Below are 18920 nucleotides of genomic sequence, written 5' to 3' on the forward strand. Positions count from 1 at the left end.
CAGGCAGGCAGGCCCGTCGCGTTTTTTTCCCGCACCCTTCAAGGCCCAGAAATACGGCACTCAGCGGTGGAGAAGGAGGCTCAGGCCATTGTGGAGGCAGTCAGACACTGGCGCCATTACCTGGCAGGGAAGCGGTTCACCCTGATCACGGATCAACGATCCGTGGCGTTTATGTTCAGTAACACGCAGAGGGGCAAGATCAAGAACGATAAGATCTTGCGGTGGAGAATTGAGCTCTCCACCTATAATTACGATATTATATATCGTCCAGGGAAGCTCAATGAGCCCTCGGATGCCCTCTCGCGCGGAACATGCGCCATCATGCAGGAGGACCGCTTGAAGGCTCTCCACAATGATCTGTGTCATCCTGGAGTCACCAGACTCTACCACTTCGTCAAAGCCCGCAACCTGCCTTACTCGGTGGAGGATGTCAGGTCAGTGACTAGAAGCTGTCGGATTTGCGCAGAATGCAAACCACACTTTTATCGACCAGACCGGGCACAATTGGTCAAGGCCACTCGCCCTTTTGAGAGGCTGAGTGTGGATTTTAAGGGCCCCCTTCCCTCAACGGACCGGAATGTCTATTTTCTCAACATAATAGACGAGTATTCCCGGTTTCCATTTGTTTTCCCCTGTGCGGACACGTCTACTGCCACCGTCATTAAGGTTTTCAGTGAACTTTTTACCCTGTTCGGGTACCCCTGCTACATTCATAGCGACAGGGGCTCGTCGTTCATGAGCAACGACTTGAGGCAATTCCTGCTCTCATTCGGGATTCACTCTAGTAGAACCACGAGCTACAACCCTAGGGGTAACGGACAGGTGGAAAGGGAGAATGCTACAGTCTGGAAGGCTGTCCTACTGGCACTGAAATCCAGGGGCCTTCCAGTCTCCCGTTGGCAGGAGGTCCTTCCAAATGCGCTCCATTCTATCCGCTCCCTCCTGTGTACGGCAACCAATGCTACTCCCCACGAGAGGATGTTCTCATTCCCTCGGAAGTCGTCCTCGGGGACCTCATTGCCAGCCTGGTTGACGTACCCAGGACCCGTCCTTCTGCGGCGCCATGTGAGGGCTCGCAAGTCCGACCCCTTGGTCGAACCGGTCCAACTCCTCCACGCCAACCCTCAGTATGCCTATGTGGCATATCCTGACGGGCGAGAGGACACTGTCTCCATTAGAGACCTGGCGCCCGCAGGGGACGTAGCAACTCCTGTCGCTCCTATTCCCCCAGTCACGAATCCACTACTCCTCATTACTTCCCCAGACGTGGCGCGGTCAGCACCGGGACCAGTGCATAACACTTTTACTCCCATGTACAGCTTGCCTGAGACTCGGAGATCGGCGCCACCATCATCATCACCACCACCACCACCAAACGTTCCAGGATCCCCTGCACCATTGCCTCACCAGGGCCGGCCGGCCCGGGAGTCCTTGAGGGGACAGCCAGACGTTGCTTTGGAAAGAGCGCCACCACAAGCACCTGCTCCGGTTTCGCAACCGGTGTTGAGGAGATCGGCACCTGCTCCGGTTTCGCAACCGGTGTTGAGGAGGTCGCAGCGTCGGTGCGGTCCTCCAGACCGTCTGGACTTGTGAATCCTGTGATTGTCTGTTATTGTCTGTTTATATGACCTGTTTTTCGTCCACCCCGCCACCTTTTGTTCTTAAAGGAGGGGTGAATGTGGTGAACCATCATTGGTTCACCACTGGGGTTTGTTACTATGTTACTGTTGGGCTAGGGTGTTGTTACTGTGGGGGTTGTACTATGTTGTTGGGTTAGGGTGTTTACCTGTTATAAGAGTTATCATGGCACATTCCAGTGGGGTCCCGCCTCCGGTGGCGAGGTATAAGACCCCCTGCTCCGGCAGGACCCCTTCAGTCTGAACTGGTGTATTCGTGTTAGTAGTTCCATTGTTACTTTATTAAAGCCTTCAATACCGAAGCCTTGGTTCCATGTGCTTATTGACGCGCATTACCCAACAACATTGTACAACCCCCACAGTAACAACACCCTAGCCCAACAGTAATATAATAACAACCCCCAGTGGTGAACCAACGATGGTTCACCACATTCACCCCTCCTTTAAGAACAAAAGGTGGCGGGGTGCAAGAAAAACAGGTCATATAAACAGAATTCACAAGTCCAGACGGTCTGGAGGACCGCACCGACGCTGTGATCTCCTCAACACCGGTTGCGAAACCGGAGCAGGTGCTTGCGGTGGCGTTCTTTCCAAAACAACGTCTGGCTGTCCCCTCAAGGACTCCCGGGCCGGCTGGCCCTGGTGAGGCGATGGTGCAGGGGATCCTGGAACCTTTGGTGGTGGTGGTGGTGGTGATGATGGTGGCGCCGATCTCCGAGTCTCAGGCAAGCTGTACATGGGAGTAAAAGTGTTATGCACTGGTCCCGGTGCTGACCGCGCCATGTCTGGGGAAGCAATGAGGAGTAGTGGATTCGTGACTGGGGGAATAGGAGCGACAGGAGTTGCTACGTCCCCTGCGGGCGCCAGGTCTCTAATGGAGACAGTGTCCTCTCGCCCGTCAGGATATGCCACATAGGCATACTGAGGGTTGGCGTGGAGGAGTTGGACCGGTTCGACCAAGGGGTCGGACTTGCGAGCCCTCACATGTCGCCGCAGAAGGACGGGTCCTGGGTACGTCAACCAGGCTGGCAATGAGGTTCCCGAGGACGACTTCCGAGGGAATGAGAACATCCTCTCGTGGGGAGTAGCATTGGTTGCCGTACACAGGAGGGAGCGGATAGAATGGAGCGCATTTGGAAGGACCTCCTGCCAACGGGAGACTGGAAGGCCCCTGGATTTCAGTGCCAGTAGGACAGCCTTCCAGACTGTAGCATTCTCCCTTTCCACCTGTCCGTTACCCCTAGGGTTGTAGCTCGTGGTTCTACTAGAGTGAATCCCGAATGAGAGCAGGAATTGCCTCAAGTCGTTGCTCATGAACGACGAGCCCCTGTCGCTATGAATGTAGCAGGGGTACCCGAACAGGGTAAAAAGCTCACTGAATGCCTTGATGACGGTGGCAGTCGACGTGTCCGCACAGGGGACAACAAACGGAAACCGGGAATACTCGTCTATTATGTTGAGGAAATAGACATTCCGGTCCGTTGAGGGAAGGGGGCCCTTAAAATTCACACTCAGCCTCTCAAAAGGGCGAGTGGCCTTGACCAATTGTGCCCGGTCTGGTCGATAAAAGTGTGGTTTGCATTCTGTGCAAATCCGACAGCTTCTCGTCACTGACCTGACATCCTCCACCGAGTAGGGCAGGTTGCGGGCTTTGACGAAGTGGTAGAGTCTGGTGACTCCAGGATGACACAGATCATTGTGGAGAGCCTTCAAGCGGTCCTCCTGCATGATGGCGCATGTTCCGCGCGAGAGGGCATCCGAGGGCTCATTGAGCTTCCCTGGACGATACATAATATCGTAATTATAGGTGGAGAGCTCAATTCTCCACCGCAAGATCTTATCGTTCTTGATCTTGCCCCTCTGCGTGTTGCTGAACATAAACGCCACGGATCGTTGATCCGTGATCAGGGTGAACCGCTTCCCTGCCAGGTAATGGCGCCAGTGTCTGACTGCCTCCACAATGGCCTGAGCCTCCTTCTCCACCGCTGAGTGCCGAATTTCTGGGCCTTGAAGGGTGCGGGAAAAGAACGCGACGGGCCTGCCTGCCTGGTTTAGTGTGGCGGCTAGGGCGAAATCAGATGCATCACTCTCCACCTGGAAAGGAATGGATTCATCCACCGCGTGCATCGTGGCTTTCGAGATGTCGCTTTTCAAAGCCTTGAAGGCCAATTGGGCCTCCGGCGTAAGTGGGAAGGTCGTGGACTTAATGAGCGGACGAGCTTTGTCCGCGTAGTTGGGGACCCACTGTGCATAATATGAAAAGAACCCGAGGCATCTCCTCAGTGCTTTCGTGCTAGCGGGCAAGGGAAGTTCAGTAAGTGGGCGCATACGGTCTGGATCAGGGCCAATGACCCCATTTTCCACCACGTATCCGAGGATGGCTAACCTACGCGTACGGAATACGCACTTCTCCCTGTTATAGGTCAGATTCAGGCGAGATGCAGTGCGCAGAAAGTGTTGGAGATTCGTGTCGTGGTCCTGCTGGTCATGGCCGCAGATGGTGACGTTATCCAGGTACGGGAAGGTAGCCCGCAACCCGTTCTGGTCCACTATTCGGTCCATAGCACGCTGGAAGACCGAGACCCCATTGGTGACACCAAATGGAACCCTGAGGAATTGGCATAGACGACCATCCGCCTCAAAAGCCGTATATTGTCGGTCCTCTGGGCGGATGGGGAGTTGATGGTAGGCGGACTTAAGGTCTATGGTAGAAAACACTCGGTACTGCGCAATCTGATTGACCATATCAGAAATGCGCGGGAGAGGATACGCATCCAGCTGCGTATAACGATTAATGGTCTGACTATAGTCGATGACCATCCGAGGTTTGTTCCCGCTTTTGACTACCACGACCTGCGCTCTCCACGGACTAGCACTGGCCTGTATGATCCCTTCCTTGAGGAGCCGCTGAACCTCAGATCTAATAAAGATCCGGTCCTCAGCGCTGTAACGCCTACTTTTAGTAGCGATGGGCTTGCAGCCAGGTACCAGATTTTTAAAAAGGGATGGTGTAGTGATTTTCAGGGTGGATAGATTGCATGCGGGGCGCTTTGGGCAATTTGGAGGCTGCGGCTGATTCCCTACTGCCAGTGAAGGGAGTGGCCCACCGTACTGTAGGATCACACTCTTCATGTGGACCATAAAGTTTAGTCCGAGGAGAATTGGCGCGCAAAGGTGAGGTAACACAAGGAGCCTGTATTGCTCGTAAATTGTGCCCTGTACCTCAAGAGTTACCATACATCGTCCTTGGATCGGTACAGACCGGGACCGTGATGCCATGGAAATTGTCTGCTTGGCAGGGAGAACCCGGAGTCCACACCTTTTAGCAGTTTCAGGGTGTATGAAACTTTCGGTGCTCCCACTGTCAAACAGACAATTCACAGTTCGACCACTAACCTTTATATCCATCATGGAATTTTCAAGTCTGTAGTGCCTGGTCTGGTCCAGGGAGATCGACGCCACCGTTGGCCCCTGGGCGTCACTGCATGCTGCCGATGTGGATGCTGAGGACCCCTGCTGGTCGCTCCTAGTCGTCGTGGACCATGATGGCCGCCCCCATGAATCGCACGTGGGCGAGGGCGCCAAGCGCAGCGACTCCTGGTGGTCTTCCTCCTCCTCTGTCTGCCACGATGGCGCCGTCCTGGGATCGCACGTGGTCAGACCTCGTGGGTACTGCGACGCCGAAGGAGATTGTCTCCGTTCTGGAGGGTTACAAGCTGCACTGCCGTTTTTAGGCTTGGACCTGCAGACTTTGCCGTAGTGGCCTTTTTTACCGCACTGGCTGCAGATTGCCGTTCTTGCCGGACACTGTTGCCGTGGATGCTTGGCCCCACCACAAAAATAGCATCGCTGGCCACCTGGAGCTGCCGCCGTCGTCGGATCGATCTGGGAGCGCGGGTTAGCGGGGCGAGGAGGGAGCTGAGCTTGCTCCAGCCACGTTGACTGCACGTGGTCCTCGGGGTACAGCGCCAAGCTCTTCGACGCCGCTTCCAGCATCACGGCCATCTCCATTGCTTGGGTCAAGTCGAGTTTCCCCTTTTCCAGCAATTTAAGCCTGATGTACGAGGACCCTACCCCTGCTACGAACGCGTCTCGGGCGAGGTCGTACATATATTGTTCGGCTGATACGTCTTTACAATCGCAACCCCTGGCAAGCTGCAGGAGCTCATTGGCATAGTCCTCCATGGTTTCGCCCGACTGCCGACGTCGTGTAGCGAGGAGGTAACGAGCATGTATCTCGTTGGGTGGCTTCGTGTATCTTTTTTTTAGGAGCTCGACGGCACCCGGGTAAGTGGGAGCTGCACGAATGGCGAGATAAATCGTGTCGCTTACCCTTGCGTGGAGGACCTGGAGTTTATCACTGTCTGTAGTGATAGCTACCGAGGCTGCCAGGTAGTCCTCGAAACACTTCCACCAATGGTCGAATGTGTTAGCGGCACCGACCGCACGTGGGTCCAGTGTCAGACGATCCGGTTTTAGGATCTGTTCCATACTGTCTGTTTTTTTTTTGTACAGCTGTGAGTTTTCTGTTACACAATAAAATTGATGCGCGCCAATTAAGCACGTGGAACCAAGGCTTCGATATTGAAGGCTTTTATTGTGTAACAATGGAACTACTAACACGAATACACCAGTTCAGACTGAAGGGGTCCTGCCGGAGCAGGGGGTCTTATACCTCGCCACCGGAGGCGGGACCCCACTGGAATGTGCCATGATAACTCTTATAACAGGTAAACACCCTAACCCAACAACATTGTACAACCCCCACAGTAACAACACCCTAGCCCAACAGTAATATAATAACAACCCCCAGTGGTGAACCAACGATGGTTCACCACATGGTGAGAGTTAAGACAGTAAGAAGTTTAACAACACCAGGTTAAAGTCCAACAGGTTTATTTGGTAGCAAAAGCCACACAAGCTTTCGAGGCTCTAAGCCCCTTCTTCAGGTGAGTGGGAATTCTGTTCACAAACAGAACTTATAAAGACACAGACTCAATTTACATGAATAATGGTTGGAATGCGAATACTTACAACTAATCCAGTCTTTAAGAAACAAAACAATGGGAGTGGAGAGAGCATCAAGACAGGCTAAAAAGATGTGTATTGTCTCCAGACATGGGAGGTTTTCAGGAGAGGATGGCACCTGTACAAGAGGGAGGGGTCACAACTAAGTTGGAAGGGCACAAATATCCTGGCTGGGAGCTTTGCTAATGCAGTTCGGGGGGGTTTAAACTAGTGTGGCAGGGGGGTGGGGATCAAACTATTAGGTCTATAAGTGTGGTGGCTGGGGACGAGCTTGGGGCTGGGACAAGGCTGGCAAAGAAGAGGAGCACTCTGGGGGAGGACGACCTCACCGAGCCTGGGGGTCTGGAGTGCTTATACTTCAATGCAAGGAGCGTAGCAGGTAAAACAGACGAACTTGGGGCCTTAATGCGCACGAGGAATTTGGATGTGGTTGCGGTGACAGAGACTTGGTTGAAAGAGGGACAGGACTGGCAGCTGAATATTCCAGGGTACAAGTGTTTTAGGCGAGATAGAGGAGGGGCCAAAAGAGGTGGGGGAGTAGCGGTATTGGTTGGAGAGCATATTACAGCGGTGCAGAGGGAGGACAATTCGGAGGAGTCGTGTAGCGAGTCACTCTGGGTGGAGCTTAGAAACAGGAAAGGCGCAGTCACTATGTTGGGGGTGTACTACAGGCCCCCCAACAGCCCAAGGGAAGTGGAAGAATGGATATGTCAGGAGATACTGGATAGGTGCAGGAAATATAGGGTTGTTGTAGTGGGAGACTTCAATTTCCCTGGTATAGACTGGAAATCGCTGAGGGCAGGGACTCTGGATGGGGAGGAATTTGTAAAGTGTGTACAGGAGGGTTCGTTGGAACAATATGTGGACAGCCCAACTAGAGAGGGGGCTATACTGGACCTGGTACTGGGGAATGAGCCCGGTCAGGTCTTCAAAGTTTTGGTTGGGGAACATGTGGCAAATAGTGACCACAATTCTGTTAGCTGTGAACAGAATTCCCACTCACCTGAAGAAGGGGCTTAGAGCCTCGAAAGCTTGTGTGGCTTTTGCTACCAAATAAACCTGTTGGACTTTAACCTGGTGTTGTTAAACTTCTTACTGTGTTTACCCCAGTCCAACGCCGGCATCTCCACATCAGAGTTAAGACCACAGTTTTGGTGACCTTATCTGAGGAAAGATGTCCTTGCTATAGAAGGAATGCAGCGAAGGTTTACCAGGTTGATTCCTGGGATGGCAGGTCTGTCATATGAGGAAAGACTAAGTCGGTTTGGATTATATTCACTGGAGTTTAGAAGAGTGAGAGGGGATCTCAGAGAAACTTATAAAATTCTAACAGGGTTAGACAGGGTAGATTCAGAAAGAATGTTTGCGATGGTGGGGGGAGTCCAGAACCAGGGGTCATAGTTTGAGGATAAGGGGGTAAACCTTTTAGGACTGAGGTGAGGAGAGATTTCTTCACCCAGAGAGTAGTGAATGTGTGGAATTCACTACCACAGAAAGTAGTTGAGGCCAAAACGTGTGATTTCAAGAAGAAATTAGATATAGCTCTAGAGACTAAAGGGATCAAGGGATATGGGGAGAAGTGGGGAATCAGGATATTAAATTTGATGATCAGCCATGATCAAAATGAATGGTGGAGCAGGGTGGAAGGGCTGAATGGCCTCCTCCTGCTTCTAGTTTCTATGTTTAGGACACAGCACAGATTCCCTCGAAGCTGATTACCAAACCAGTTGGGTTTTACAACAATCCAGCTTTAGTTGGTCAATTCCCTAGTTTTAAAGATCTTAAAGTTTTAAAGTTTATTTATTAGTGTCACAAGTAGGCTTACATTAACACCGCAATGAAAATCACCTAGTCGCCACACTCGGATGCCTGTTTGGGTACACTGAGGGAGAATTTAGCGTGGCCAATGCACCCAACCAGCACGTCTTTCAGACTGTGGGAGGAAACCGGAGCACCTGGAGGAAACCCACGCAGACACGGGGAGAATGTGCAGACTCCACACAGTTGCTGATCCAAGCCGGGAATCGAACCTGGGTTCCTGGTACTGTGAGGCAGCAGTGTTAACCACTGTGCCTTCCCATAAGCGACCAGATTTGTGGAGTTAAATTTTCCATGGTGAGGTCTGAACTCCTGACTTCAGCGTTCAGTAATGGCTACACTGCCGCACCATTGCACCATTCCAGCAGACAGTGGGAGATCAAGTACCACATAATCCCACTGTTCAGTATACCGGGCGTCTGCTAATCTTTAAATCCTGGGTTGAGTTTTTGCCACACCGCCTGGATTGTTTATGATGTGTTTGAGCTTGAAAATGTCCCCTACCCTACAAGGCTGAGCTCATGGCATATGCTGTCTGCCGTCCAGTGCAAGTTGTGTCAGCACATTCATAGGAGATGCCAAAATGTGTGGCGCACCAGGATTTTCCAGACACGCCCATCATCTCTGCCTGTATAATTATTTGAAACTCGTTGACTCCCAAGCTCCCAGTGAGGACTGACTTTGCTGTGGCTTCGAGCACTTCCATGTGGCCTGTCACTGAGACACTGAATCAGGGCAGTGCCGAAATCCATTCAAGGATTCTTTGTGTTGAAAGAGAAAACTCCCCAAATAAATACATTCAAATTAAAGGACAGGCAGAATGAAATGTGATGCAATGTCACACAACCCAAAATATGACAGAGTTTAATTATTGAATTGGACTCTCCACCTTTCCAGCTAAACTGCATTAAAAATGACAGGGGTGAATGTTTGATGTTGCTCTTTCTGAATTTCTGAATACCTTCAGTCAGTCTCAACTTGGGAATTAATAAAGTTTCGGGAAAGAAATGATCTTAGGCAGCTGTTTGGAAGGTAACTCGTTTAAGACTAAATCTTTGGGCAACACTTTGCAATATGGGATTACCTTTTATTTTCCAATCTGCGTTAGTGTAAAGTCTCTCACGCCCACACACACACACATGCATGTACACGCATGCGCGCAAAACACTCCCAAACTCCTGCACACACGTGCACACACATGAGCGCGCACAATCCCAAACTCATACACACGCACACACACACATGCATGTACACGCATGCACACAAAACACTCCCAAACTCCTGCACACACGTGCACACACATGCGCGCGCACAATCCCAAACTCATACACACGCACACACACACATGCATGTACACGCATGCACACAAAACACTCCCAAACTCCTGCACACACGTGCACACACATGCGCGCGCACAATCCCAAACTCATACACACGCACACACACTCCCAAACTCATACACACACAGAGACACGCACACACACGCACAAGCACACGGACACACTCTCCCAAACTCATACACACATTGGCACACACACGCACACACACAAAATGCGCTACGGTGAAGTAGTTTTGTCAACAACAGTAAGTGGTTGCTGCCACACTACATGCAAAGTTGGAGAATGTAGTCAGTGGCTCAGTGGGTGGCATACTTCCCGAGTCAGAAGGCTGCATGTTCAATTCCCACTCCAGAGACTAGTATAGTACTGAAGGGGTGTGCGGAACTGTTGGAGGCCCCGTCCTTAAAGACAATAAATCTCAGCCCTGTACTTCCTCCCAGGTGGATCCTGTGGCCACTGTGGAGAAGAGCAGCGACCTTCTCCCCCACGGCACGGATAATATAAACAACCCAACAGCACTGAAATAGATCAGCAACTTGTCACCTTGCAGTTACTGTCAGACCTTGCTGCTGTATTTCTTACATCACAACAGTGACTACACTTCAAAAGTACTTCTGTAAAGGTTTTGGCTGTGAAGCACTTTGGGAATGTCCTGGGGCCACAATAGGTGCTGTACAAATCTAAATGCTTCCTGCCTCTCTTGGGGGCTGTTTTTATACTTTGAAACAATCCGAGGATGGTGACAGTCATGAGTGTCCCCTGGCAGCAACCCACACATTTTTACGTTGGACTGCGAATGTGCAGCCAGGAGAAAATTCCTCTGGTAAATTCAGAGTTTGCCCCTCAAGATTTTGATTGGTGAACGCAAACAGGGCTGACCAGGAGTGTGGGGGGGGGGGGGGGGGGGGGGGGGTGGAGGGGGGGGGGGGGGGGGGGGTGGTGGGGGGTGGGGGGGGTGGAGGGGGGGGGGGGGAGAGAACAAGATTGGGGGAAACACCAGCTTCAGATTGCTAACAGCATGAAGTTTCATAGAGAATCTGCTAGAATTTTCAAAGCTGACTTGACACTACGCGGGAATTATGGTCTAGTTGTGTGCATGTGCTGTAAGGTGGACTCCCCAAGGGGCTAACAACATCAAGATCATATTGATAAATGATGCAGAGGATTAATGCGTGCTGTTCAGAACACACCAGTAAAATTCACTGTGCAATATAAATCCATCAATCCTGAGTTATTTGTCATTTTTACACAAATATGACACTTTTAACTGCATCTCCAGAGAAGGGCAAATGATTAACGGTGAAAATAAATTTTAGCCGTCTTAAAAAGGAATCCAGACTCCAACATGCAGGAAATGCCTGGAAAGTAGAATGAGCAAAGTCTCAGTAGCAGCTACATTCTCTTTGCTCCTATTTCCAACAGCAGAATCAATGGGATCTGAGCCAGTGATGGGAAAGACTGGGTATGACTTGTGGATAGAGCAGCCTTGAATCATAGAATCCCATAAGAAGTTTAACAACACCAGGTTAAAGTCCAACAGGTTTATTTGGTAGCAAAAGCCACACAAGCTTTCGGCTTGTGTGGCTTTTGCTCCCAAATAAACCTGTTGGACTTTAACCTGGTGTTGTTAAACTTCTTACTGTGTTTACCCCAGTCCAACGCCGGCATCTCCACATCATAGAATACCTACAGTGCAGAAGGAGGCCATTCGGCCCATTCAGCCTGCACCAACAACAATCCCACCCTATCCCCGTAACCCCATGTATTTACCCTGCTAGTTCCTCAGACACTAAGGGGCATGCCCAATCAACCTAACCCACACATCTTTGGACTGTGGGAGGAAACCGGAGCACCCGGAGGAAACCCACACAGACATGGGGAGAATGTGCAATCTCTGCACAGACGGTGACCCGAGGCCAGAATTAAACCCGGGTCCCTGGCTGTGAGGCAGCAGCGCTAACCACTGTGCCGTCCCAAAACCCCCCCGGAGAAATAATTCCTATTGTTGAGTTCTATGCCCAAAGGCAGGTCTGACCTAAAGTGCCACGATCTCCTCCATGGGTAGGACAAGGAAGCAAGTCCCAGATCTACCCCAGCTGGAATGAAAATTGAACCCAGTGCTGTTGGTATCAACCTAATCCACACTGACCATCCAAACAACTCAGCCAACCAGCCTTGTTGGATCATTTCTTGCTGTGGCCTTCTTGCATGTTAATGTTTCAAAATCTAATGCTGGTCTTCAGAGTGCCATTTTAATTTGCATAAGGACCCATTAATATAGTATTGGTTGGGATGGACAGCAGGAAGGCAGGCAAGTAATCATTTCCCTTTGGCGGGGGGGCTTCTAGTTCAACGGTGACCTATATTCCCACCAATACAATATTATTAGAGCGAGAGAGAGAGATACCTGACCCTCCCAAGTTCCACAGGTGATAGAGTCTGCAAGTCATGCATTGGACCTATCAGCCATCTCAGACCCAGGGAACTGTAGGTCATCCTTCATCTGGAGTTGATGCAGGTCATCTTCGAACCAGAGTCGATGCAAGTCATCCTCAATTCCTGAAAGGACTGCCTAAGAAGGAGAAGATTGTTACTCAAGCACTACTGTCCAGAAAACAAAATAAACTGGCGAAAAAGAACGACAGCATCCGCAGCGGGCGAAACAGAGTTATTGGCCGGATTTTTCCAGCCATTCACGTCCTGCTGTCACTGCCACCGAGGATGGAGAATGTGGCGCTCAGCCAAATCTCCATTCACTGCAGCGGGACTGGAGAATCCCACCAGTGTGAACAGCCGGAAGCTTCTGGCCATTGTTTGAGGCTGACGACCATTCATGTGATTTGTTAACTTGTTTCTCCCTCCGTATTTGAATATTTCCAGAATTTTCTGTTGTTTTTATTATTTATATGTTTGATTTTCGGCGTCCACAGTATTTGGCTTTTGGCTAAAGGGAATACCGAACGCACAATTTGATGTGATTTATTATTGTGACATATATGATACAGTGAAAAGAATTGATTCTTGCGTCCCATACAGACAAAGCATACCGTTCATAGAGAAGGAAACAAGAGAGTGCAGAATGTAGTCTTACAATCATAGCTAGGGTGTAGAGAAAGATCAACTTTATGCAAGGTGGTCCATTCAAAATCTGACGGCAGCAGGGAAGAAGCTGTTCTTGAGTCGGTTGGTACGTGACCTCAGACTTTTGTACCTTTTTCCTGACGGAAGAGGTGGAAGAGAGAATGTCCGGGGTGCGTGGGGTCCTTGATTATGCTGGCTGCTTTGCCGAGGCAACGGGAAGTGTAGACAGAGTCAATGAATGGGAGGCTGGTTTGCGTGATGGATTGGGCTACATTCCATTGGGTGGCACGGTTGCACAGTGGTTAGCACTGCTGCTTCACAGCTCCAGGGACCTCGGGTTCGATTCCCTGCTTGGATCACTGTCTGCGTGGAGTTTGCACATTCTCCTCGTGTCTGCGTGGGTTTCCTCCGGGTGCTCCGGTTTCCTCCCACAGTCCAAAGATGTGCGGGTTAGGTTGATTGGCCATGCTAAAATTGCCCCTTAGGGTCCTGAGATGCGTAGGTTAGAGGGATTAGCGGGAAAATGTGTGGGGATATGGGGGTAGGGCCTGGGTGGGATTGTGGTCGGTACAGACTCGATGGGCCAGATGGCCTCTTTCTGCACTGTAGGGTTTCTATGATTTCTGTGATTCAGCGGGCAGGGTGTGAATGGCTAGAAATGTCCAGCCAATAACTCTGTTTTGCTCGCTACGGATGCTGCCAGACCTTCTGCATACATCCATTCTTTTTAGCCAGTTTATTTTGTTTTCTGGACAATAGTGCTTGAGTAATGCCTTTTTGTAGTTTCTTGCTGTCTTGGGCGCAATGAAAACCATTAAAATATTTTTTAGAAATCATAGAAACCCTACAGTACAGAAAGAGGCTATTCGGCCCATCGAGTCTGCACCGACCACAATCCCACCCAGGCCCTACCCCCATATCCCTACATATTTTACCCGCTAATCCCTCTAATCTACACATCTCAGGACACTGAGGGGCAATTTTAGCATGGCCAATCAACCTAACCCGCACATCTTTGGACTGTGGGAGGAAACCGGAGCACCCGTAGGAAACCCACGCAGACACGAGGAGAATGTGCAAACTCCACACACACAGTGACCCAAGCCGGGAATCGAACCCAGGTCCCTGGAGCTGTGAAGCAGCAGTGCTAACCACTGTGCTACTGTGCCGCCCCACTTGAGACAGCTTTTAAATTGTCAATTGCTTGACCCGTGGGTTATCCAATCAAAACCAGAGGATAAAAATTACAGAGATGTCTGTTTGAGAAGGTGGATTTGAATATTCCAGCAGTCTGTTTTTTATCTATCGGGCAGCATGTTAAGTTTGTTCCTTCAGTTAGAATTGGCATAAGATGGAAACGAAAGGTCAGCTCAGTGAACTGGGCAGATGGAGTTCTATTTAACAACATTTATTCAGCTGTGGGGGGAATAAAAAAAAACTTCTCTCCAATCCTACTGTCAACCGTTGGCCATCTGCAGATGCAATTTCATCAGATGTCTCCTCCGAGTTCCGTTGGTGTAACGGAAAATGATGCAGAGTATTCTTGACAGTCTATAATGATGAATAGTGAGGTGCTTCTGCGGGGCAGATGGATTGGAAACAGGTGTCAAAGCGTCCAATGTAGTACTTGTTAAACAGAGTGGAGATCCTATAGCTTGTAGCATTAGAATACATTGCAGCTGTGGGATATGTGGATATTTTTTCAATGGAGGTGTAAGCATTTATAATGCGTTTGAAAGCAATTGGGGGGTTGGGGGGGGGCGGGGGGGGCTTTCCTCCCCTCTCCGCAGTGTGTTTCGCGGTGGTGTGAGACAGTGCGCCGCTTGGTGTCAGTGGGATCTTATGGTCCCACCATTGTCAATTGGGTTTCCCATTGCATGCACCCCTCGATGTTGGGAAACTCGCGGTGGGGGGCGGAGGGGCGCACTGTCGGTGGGGCAGCAAGATTGCGGCGATTATAAATTTGTCGCCATGGATACATGTGAGCAGATAGGGAAGGACCTATTAAAGATGTGGAGGCAAGGTTAATAAGGAGGCAATACAAGCAGAAAAAGCAGGAAATACGCAGCAATTCATTGAGTATTTGAAGGAAGAACAGTAAGCAGTCTCACAGCACCAGGTTAAAGCCCAACAGGTTTATTTGGGATCATGAGTTTTCGGAGCGCTGCTCCTTCATCAGGCTCCTTCAGCCTGACCCTAGTGTCAGGGGACTAGCAGGGTAAATGTGTGGGGTTACGGGAATTGGGCCTGGGTGGAATTGTGGTCGGTGCAGACTCGATGGGCCGAATGGCCACCTCCTGCACTGTAGAGACTCTATGATTCTATGAGAAGAGAGGAAAAAAAAGAGGTCGGAATGTCTTAGGGAAGAGCTCTTAGCAAGAGGCTCTCGATCTGTCAGTCAGCTGCTCACAACCACGCTCCCCATCTCCCATCGCAAGATTTGGCTCGTGTCTGAGTCACTGCTTGGGCTGTCATTTGGCTGCCTCTTAAGCTACATGACTGATGCAGCCCCTGAGTAAAGTTCGGACACTTACTGTGTCCACCCCAGCCCAACGCTGGCATCTCCACATCCTGAAGGAGGAAGCCTGTTCCCTCATCCACACATGCCCCCATTTACCCGGATATTCCTCCTTTTTTGGGTGGTCATTTTTTTGTTCTAAAATTTTACATCTGTTCCAATCCACCTTTTTTGACTTCCATTTTCCAATCTCTCCGCAATGTGCTGGGACACTGGCTCGTGTGAGAAAGGGACACAAACAAGTCAGTGGTGCGCCCCAAAACTCAACAACCTTTGCCTCATTCTTTTTAAACATTGAGTACAACACAACTGAACTCAGCCATCTCCCTGAGTAAGCCCATAAACATAATCCCGTCCTCTTAAAGCTTATTTGCCTATTTGATGTGCTTCAGTGATGTTGAAAACACAGTGAAGTGTACGTTATACTGGTTGACTAAAGGTACTGATGGACTGGTTTTGATCAAGTGCCCTTGAAGGAATGGGAAAGATAAGACTGTACAAAGTGCCCCTTCATCTCTCTCTTTATTTACACAAGATTACAATATTTCCTGCTCGCTAGGAGATTGCCGAAGTTCTGTATTAATTCCTACCCTGGTGCAGGTTCGCGATTTTGGACCCGAACTTTACTCAGGGGCTGCATCAATCATGTAGCTTAAGAGGCAGCCAAATGACAGCCCAAGCAGTGACTCAGACACGAGCCAAATCTTTCGATGGGAAATGGGGAGCGCAGCTGAGAGCAGATGACTGACAGACCGAGAGCCTCTTGCTAAGAGCTCTTCCCTAAGACATTCCGACCTCTTTTTTTCTCTCTCCTCATAGAATCATAGAGTCTCTACAATGCAAAAGGAGGCCATTCAGCCCATCATAGAATCATAGAATCCAACAGTGCAGAAAGAGGCCATTCGGCCCATCGAGTCTGCACCAACCACAATCCCACCCAGGCCCTATCCACATATCCCTACATATTTACCCACTAACCTATACATCCCGGGACACTAAGGGGCAATTTAGAATGGCCAATCAACCTAGCCCGCACATCTTTGGACTGTGGGAGGAAACCGGAGCACCCGGAGGAAACCCACGCAGACACAGGGAGAATGTGCAAACTCCACATAGACAGCGACCAGAGCCGGGATTCGAACCCAGGTCCCTGGAGCTGTGAAGCAGCAGTGCTAACCACAGTGCTACCATGCCGCATCAAGTCTGCACCGACCACAATCTCATCCAGGCCCTATTCCCATAACCCTACACATTTACCCTGCTAATCCCCTGACACTAGGGTCAATTTGGCATGGCCAATCAACTTAACGTGCACACCTTTGGACTGTGGGAGGAAACCGGAGCACCCGGAGGAAACCCACGCAGACATGGGGAGAACGTGCAAACTCCACACAGACATTTGGAATACTGCGTCCAGTTCTGGTCGTCACACTACCAGAAGGACATGGAGGCTTTGGAGAGAGTACAGAGGAGGTTTACCAGGATGTTGCCTGGTATGGAGGGGCTTGGTTATGAGGAGAGATTGGGGAAACTGGGGTTGTTCTCCTTGGAAAGACGGAGGATGAGGGGAGACTTAATAGAGGTGTATAAAATTATGAAAGGCATAGATAGGGTGAACGGTGGGAAGCTTTTCCCCGGGTCGGTGGTGACGCTCACGAGGGGTCATAGGTTCAAGGTGAAGGGGGGGAGGTTTAACACAGATATCAGAAGGACATATTTTACACAGAGGGTCGTGGGGGCCTGGAATGTGTTGCCGGGCAAGGTGGTGGAGGCGGACACACTGGGAACGTTTAAGACTTATCTAGACAGCTATATGAACGGAGTGGGAATGGAGGGATACAAAAGAGTGGTCTAGTTTGGACCAGGGAGCGGCGCGGGCTAATTGTTCTTTGTTTCTCGTTTCAAGGCTTCATTCTATGATCATCTTGCTGGTGCCAGTACAGAGCGAGACTGCGGATAGTTGGGAACCTGTCTCGGGGGCAGGGAATTCAGATGGTGTTCGTGGAAGTGGAAATGAATAGGGTTGGGAAGCATTTTCCGATCAGGGCCAGTGTGATCTCCTGGACTCGTTTCGATCGCCTCAGGGGGTCGGAGAGGAATTTCCCAGATTTCTTTTCCCCATATTGGCCCTGGGGTTTTCACTCTGGGTTTTCGCCTCTCCCTGGAGATCACATGGTCTGGAATGGGGGGGTGGGGGTGAGTTAATAGGTTGTGATGAACAAAGCATCGTAGCTGTGAGGGACAGCTCGGTGGATAGGATATTAGTATGTAGATAGGCTGGAAAATTGGGCGGGGATCCTGGATTCAGGATTCAATCCTGGACCGGGGAGCGGCGCGGGCTTGGAGGGCCGAAGGGCCTGTTCCTGTGCTGTATTGTTCTTTGTTCTTTGTTCTTGACAGTGACCCGAGTATTGAACCCGCCCGGGACCCTGGCGCTCTTTTGGAGAGTCGATGCAGACTTGAAAGGCTGGATGGCCTCTTTCTGCACTGTAGGGATTCTATGATAAATAGAGAGTTCTGAGTCTGTCTATGATATTTAGGTAAATGCAAAATACTGTGGAAGCTGGAATCGGAAACAAAAACAGAAAAATGCTGGGAAATTTCAGCAGGTCTGACAGAGCCAGCTCTGACGAAGGGGCATCCTGATTCGAAACATTGGCTCTTTTTTCTCTCCACAGGTGCTGTCAGACCTGCTGAGATTTTCCAGCATTTTCTGTTTTTGTATGATATTTAGTTATTGGCGTTGAGGCAAATATTGACGTGGATTTAAATTGCTGAAGGGATTTATAATGCTCCCTTTTCTGACCCATGATACTTATTAACGGTGGTAATTTTCTTCTTTTTACAGAAGTGCTATCATTTCTTATTCCAGCGTTACCGTCTAGAGCACTATACAATCTCCTCCAATTGGCTCGCTTTGGGTACCGTCATCCTGTTTGGATTTCTTTCTCTCTCTCGCTCAGTGGCTTTGTTCAAAGGTTAGTGAGGCTGGAGGTGTATGTGGAGTTTATGTGCGGAAGTAATGTTTTGTTCCATGCATGTCGCCCAACCCTCCCCACCTCCTCCACCACCCCCCCCCCCCAAACACCGCCCCCCCCCCCCCCCCCACCCCCCCACCCCACCCCCTCCGCCCGATTTGATTGTGCATTTGGAATTTTGCCTTTTGTTTAAAATTTAAAGTTTATTTATTAGTGTCACAAGTAGGCTTACATTAACACTGCAATGAGGTTACTGTGAAAATCCCCCAGTTGCCACGCTCCGGTGCCTGTTCGGGTACACCGAGGGAGAATTTAGCACAGCCAATGCACCTAACCAGCACGTCTATCAGACAGTGGGAGGAAACCGGAGCACCCGGAGGAAACCCACGCAGACACGGGGAGAACGTGCCGACTCTGCACAGACAGTGGTTCAAGCCAGGAATCGAACCTGGAACCCTGGCGCCGTGAGGCTGTGCCACCATGCTGCCCCGTTTTATGAATAAGAAGTTTGCAAATGATA

At 50.3% G+C, this 18920-nt stretch overlaps 1 protein-coding gene across 3 annotated transcripts in view; it reads left to right on the plus strand.

Annotated features, from left to right (window-relative positions):
• The window catches only part of alg9 (ALG9 alpha-1,2-mannosyltransferase), a 292047-nt gene that overhangs the window by 80243 nt on the left and 192884 nt on the right, over positions 1-18920 (plus strand). For all 3 annotated transcript variants that reach the window (XM_078198978.1, XM_078198979.1, XM_078198981.1), the window contains exon 11: positions 18271-18400. In XM_078198978.1, coding sequence (XP_078055104.1) covers positions 18271-18400 — 130 coding nt within the window. The remainder of the gene's footprint in view (positions 1-18270; positions 18401-18920) is intronic.

This window comes from Mustelus asterias, chromosome 27 (genome assembly GCF_964213995.1).
Source record: "Mustelus asterias chromosome 27, sMusAst1.hap1.1, whole genome shotgun sequence".
Taxonomy (NCBI): Eukaryota; Metazoa; Chordata; class Chondrichthyes; order Carcharhiniformes; family Triakidae; genus Mustelus; species Mustelus asterias.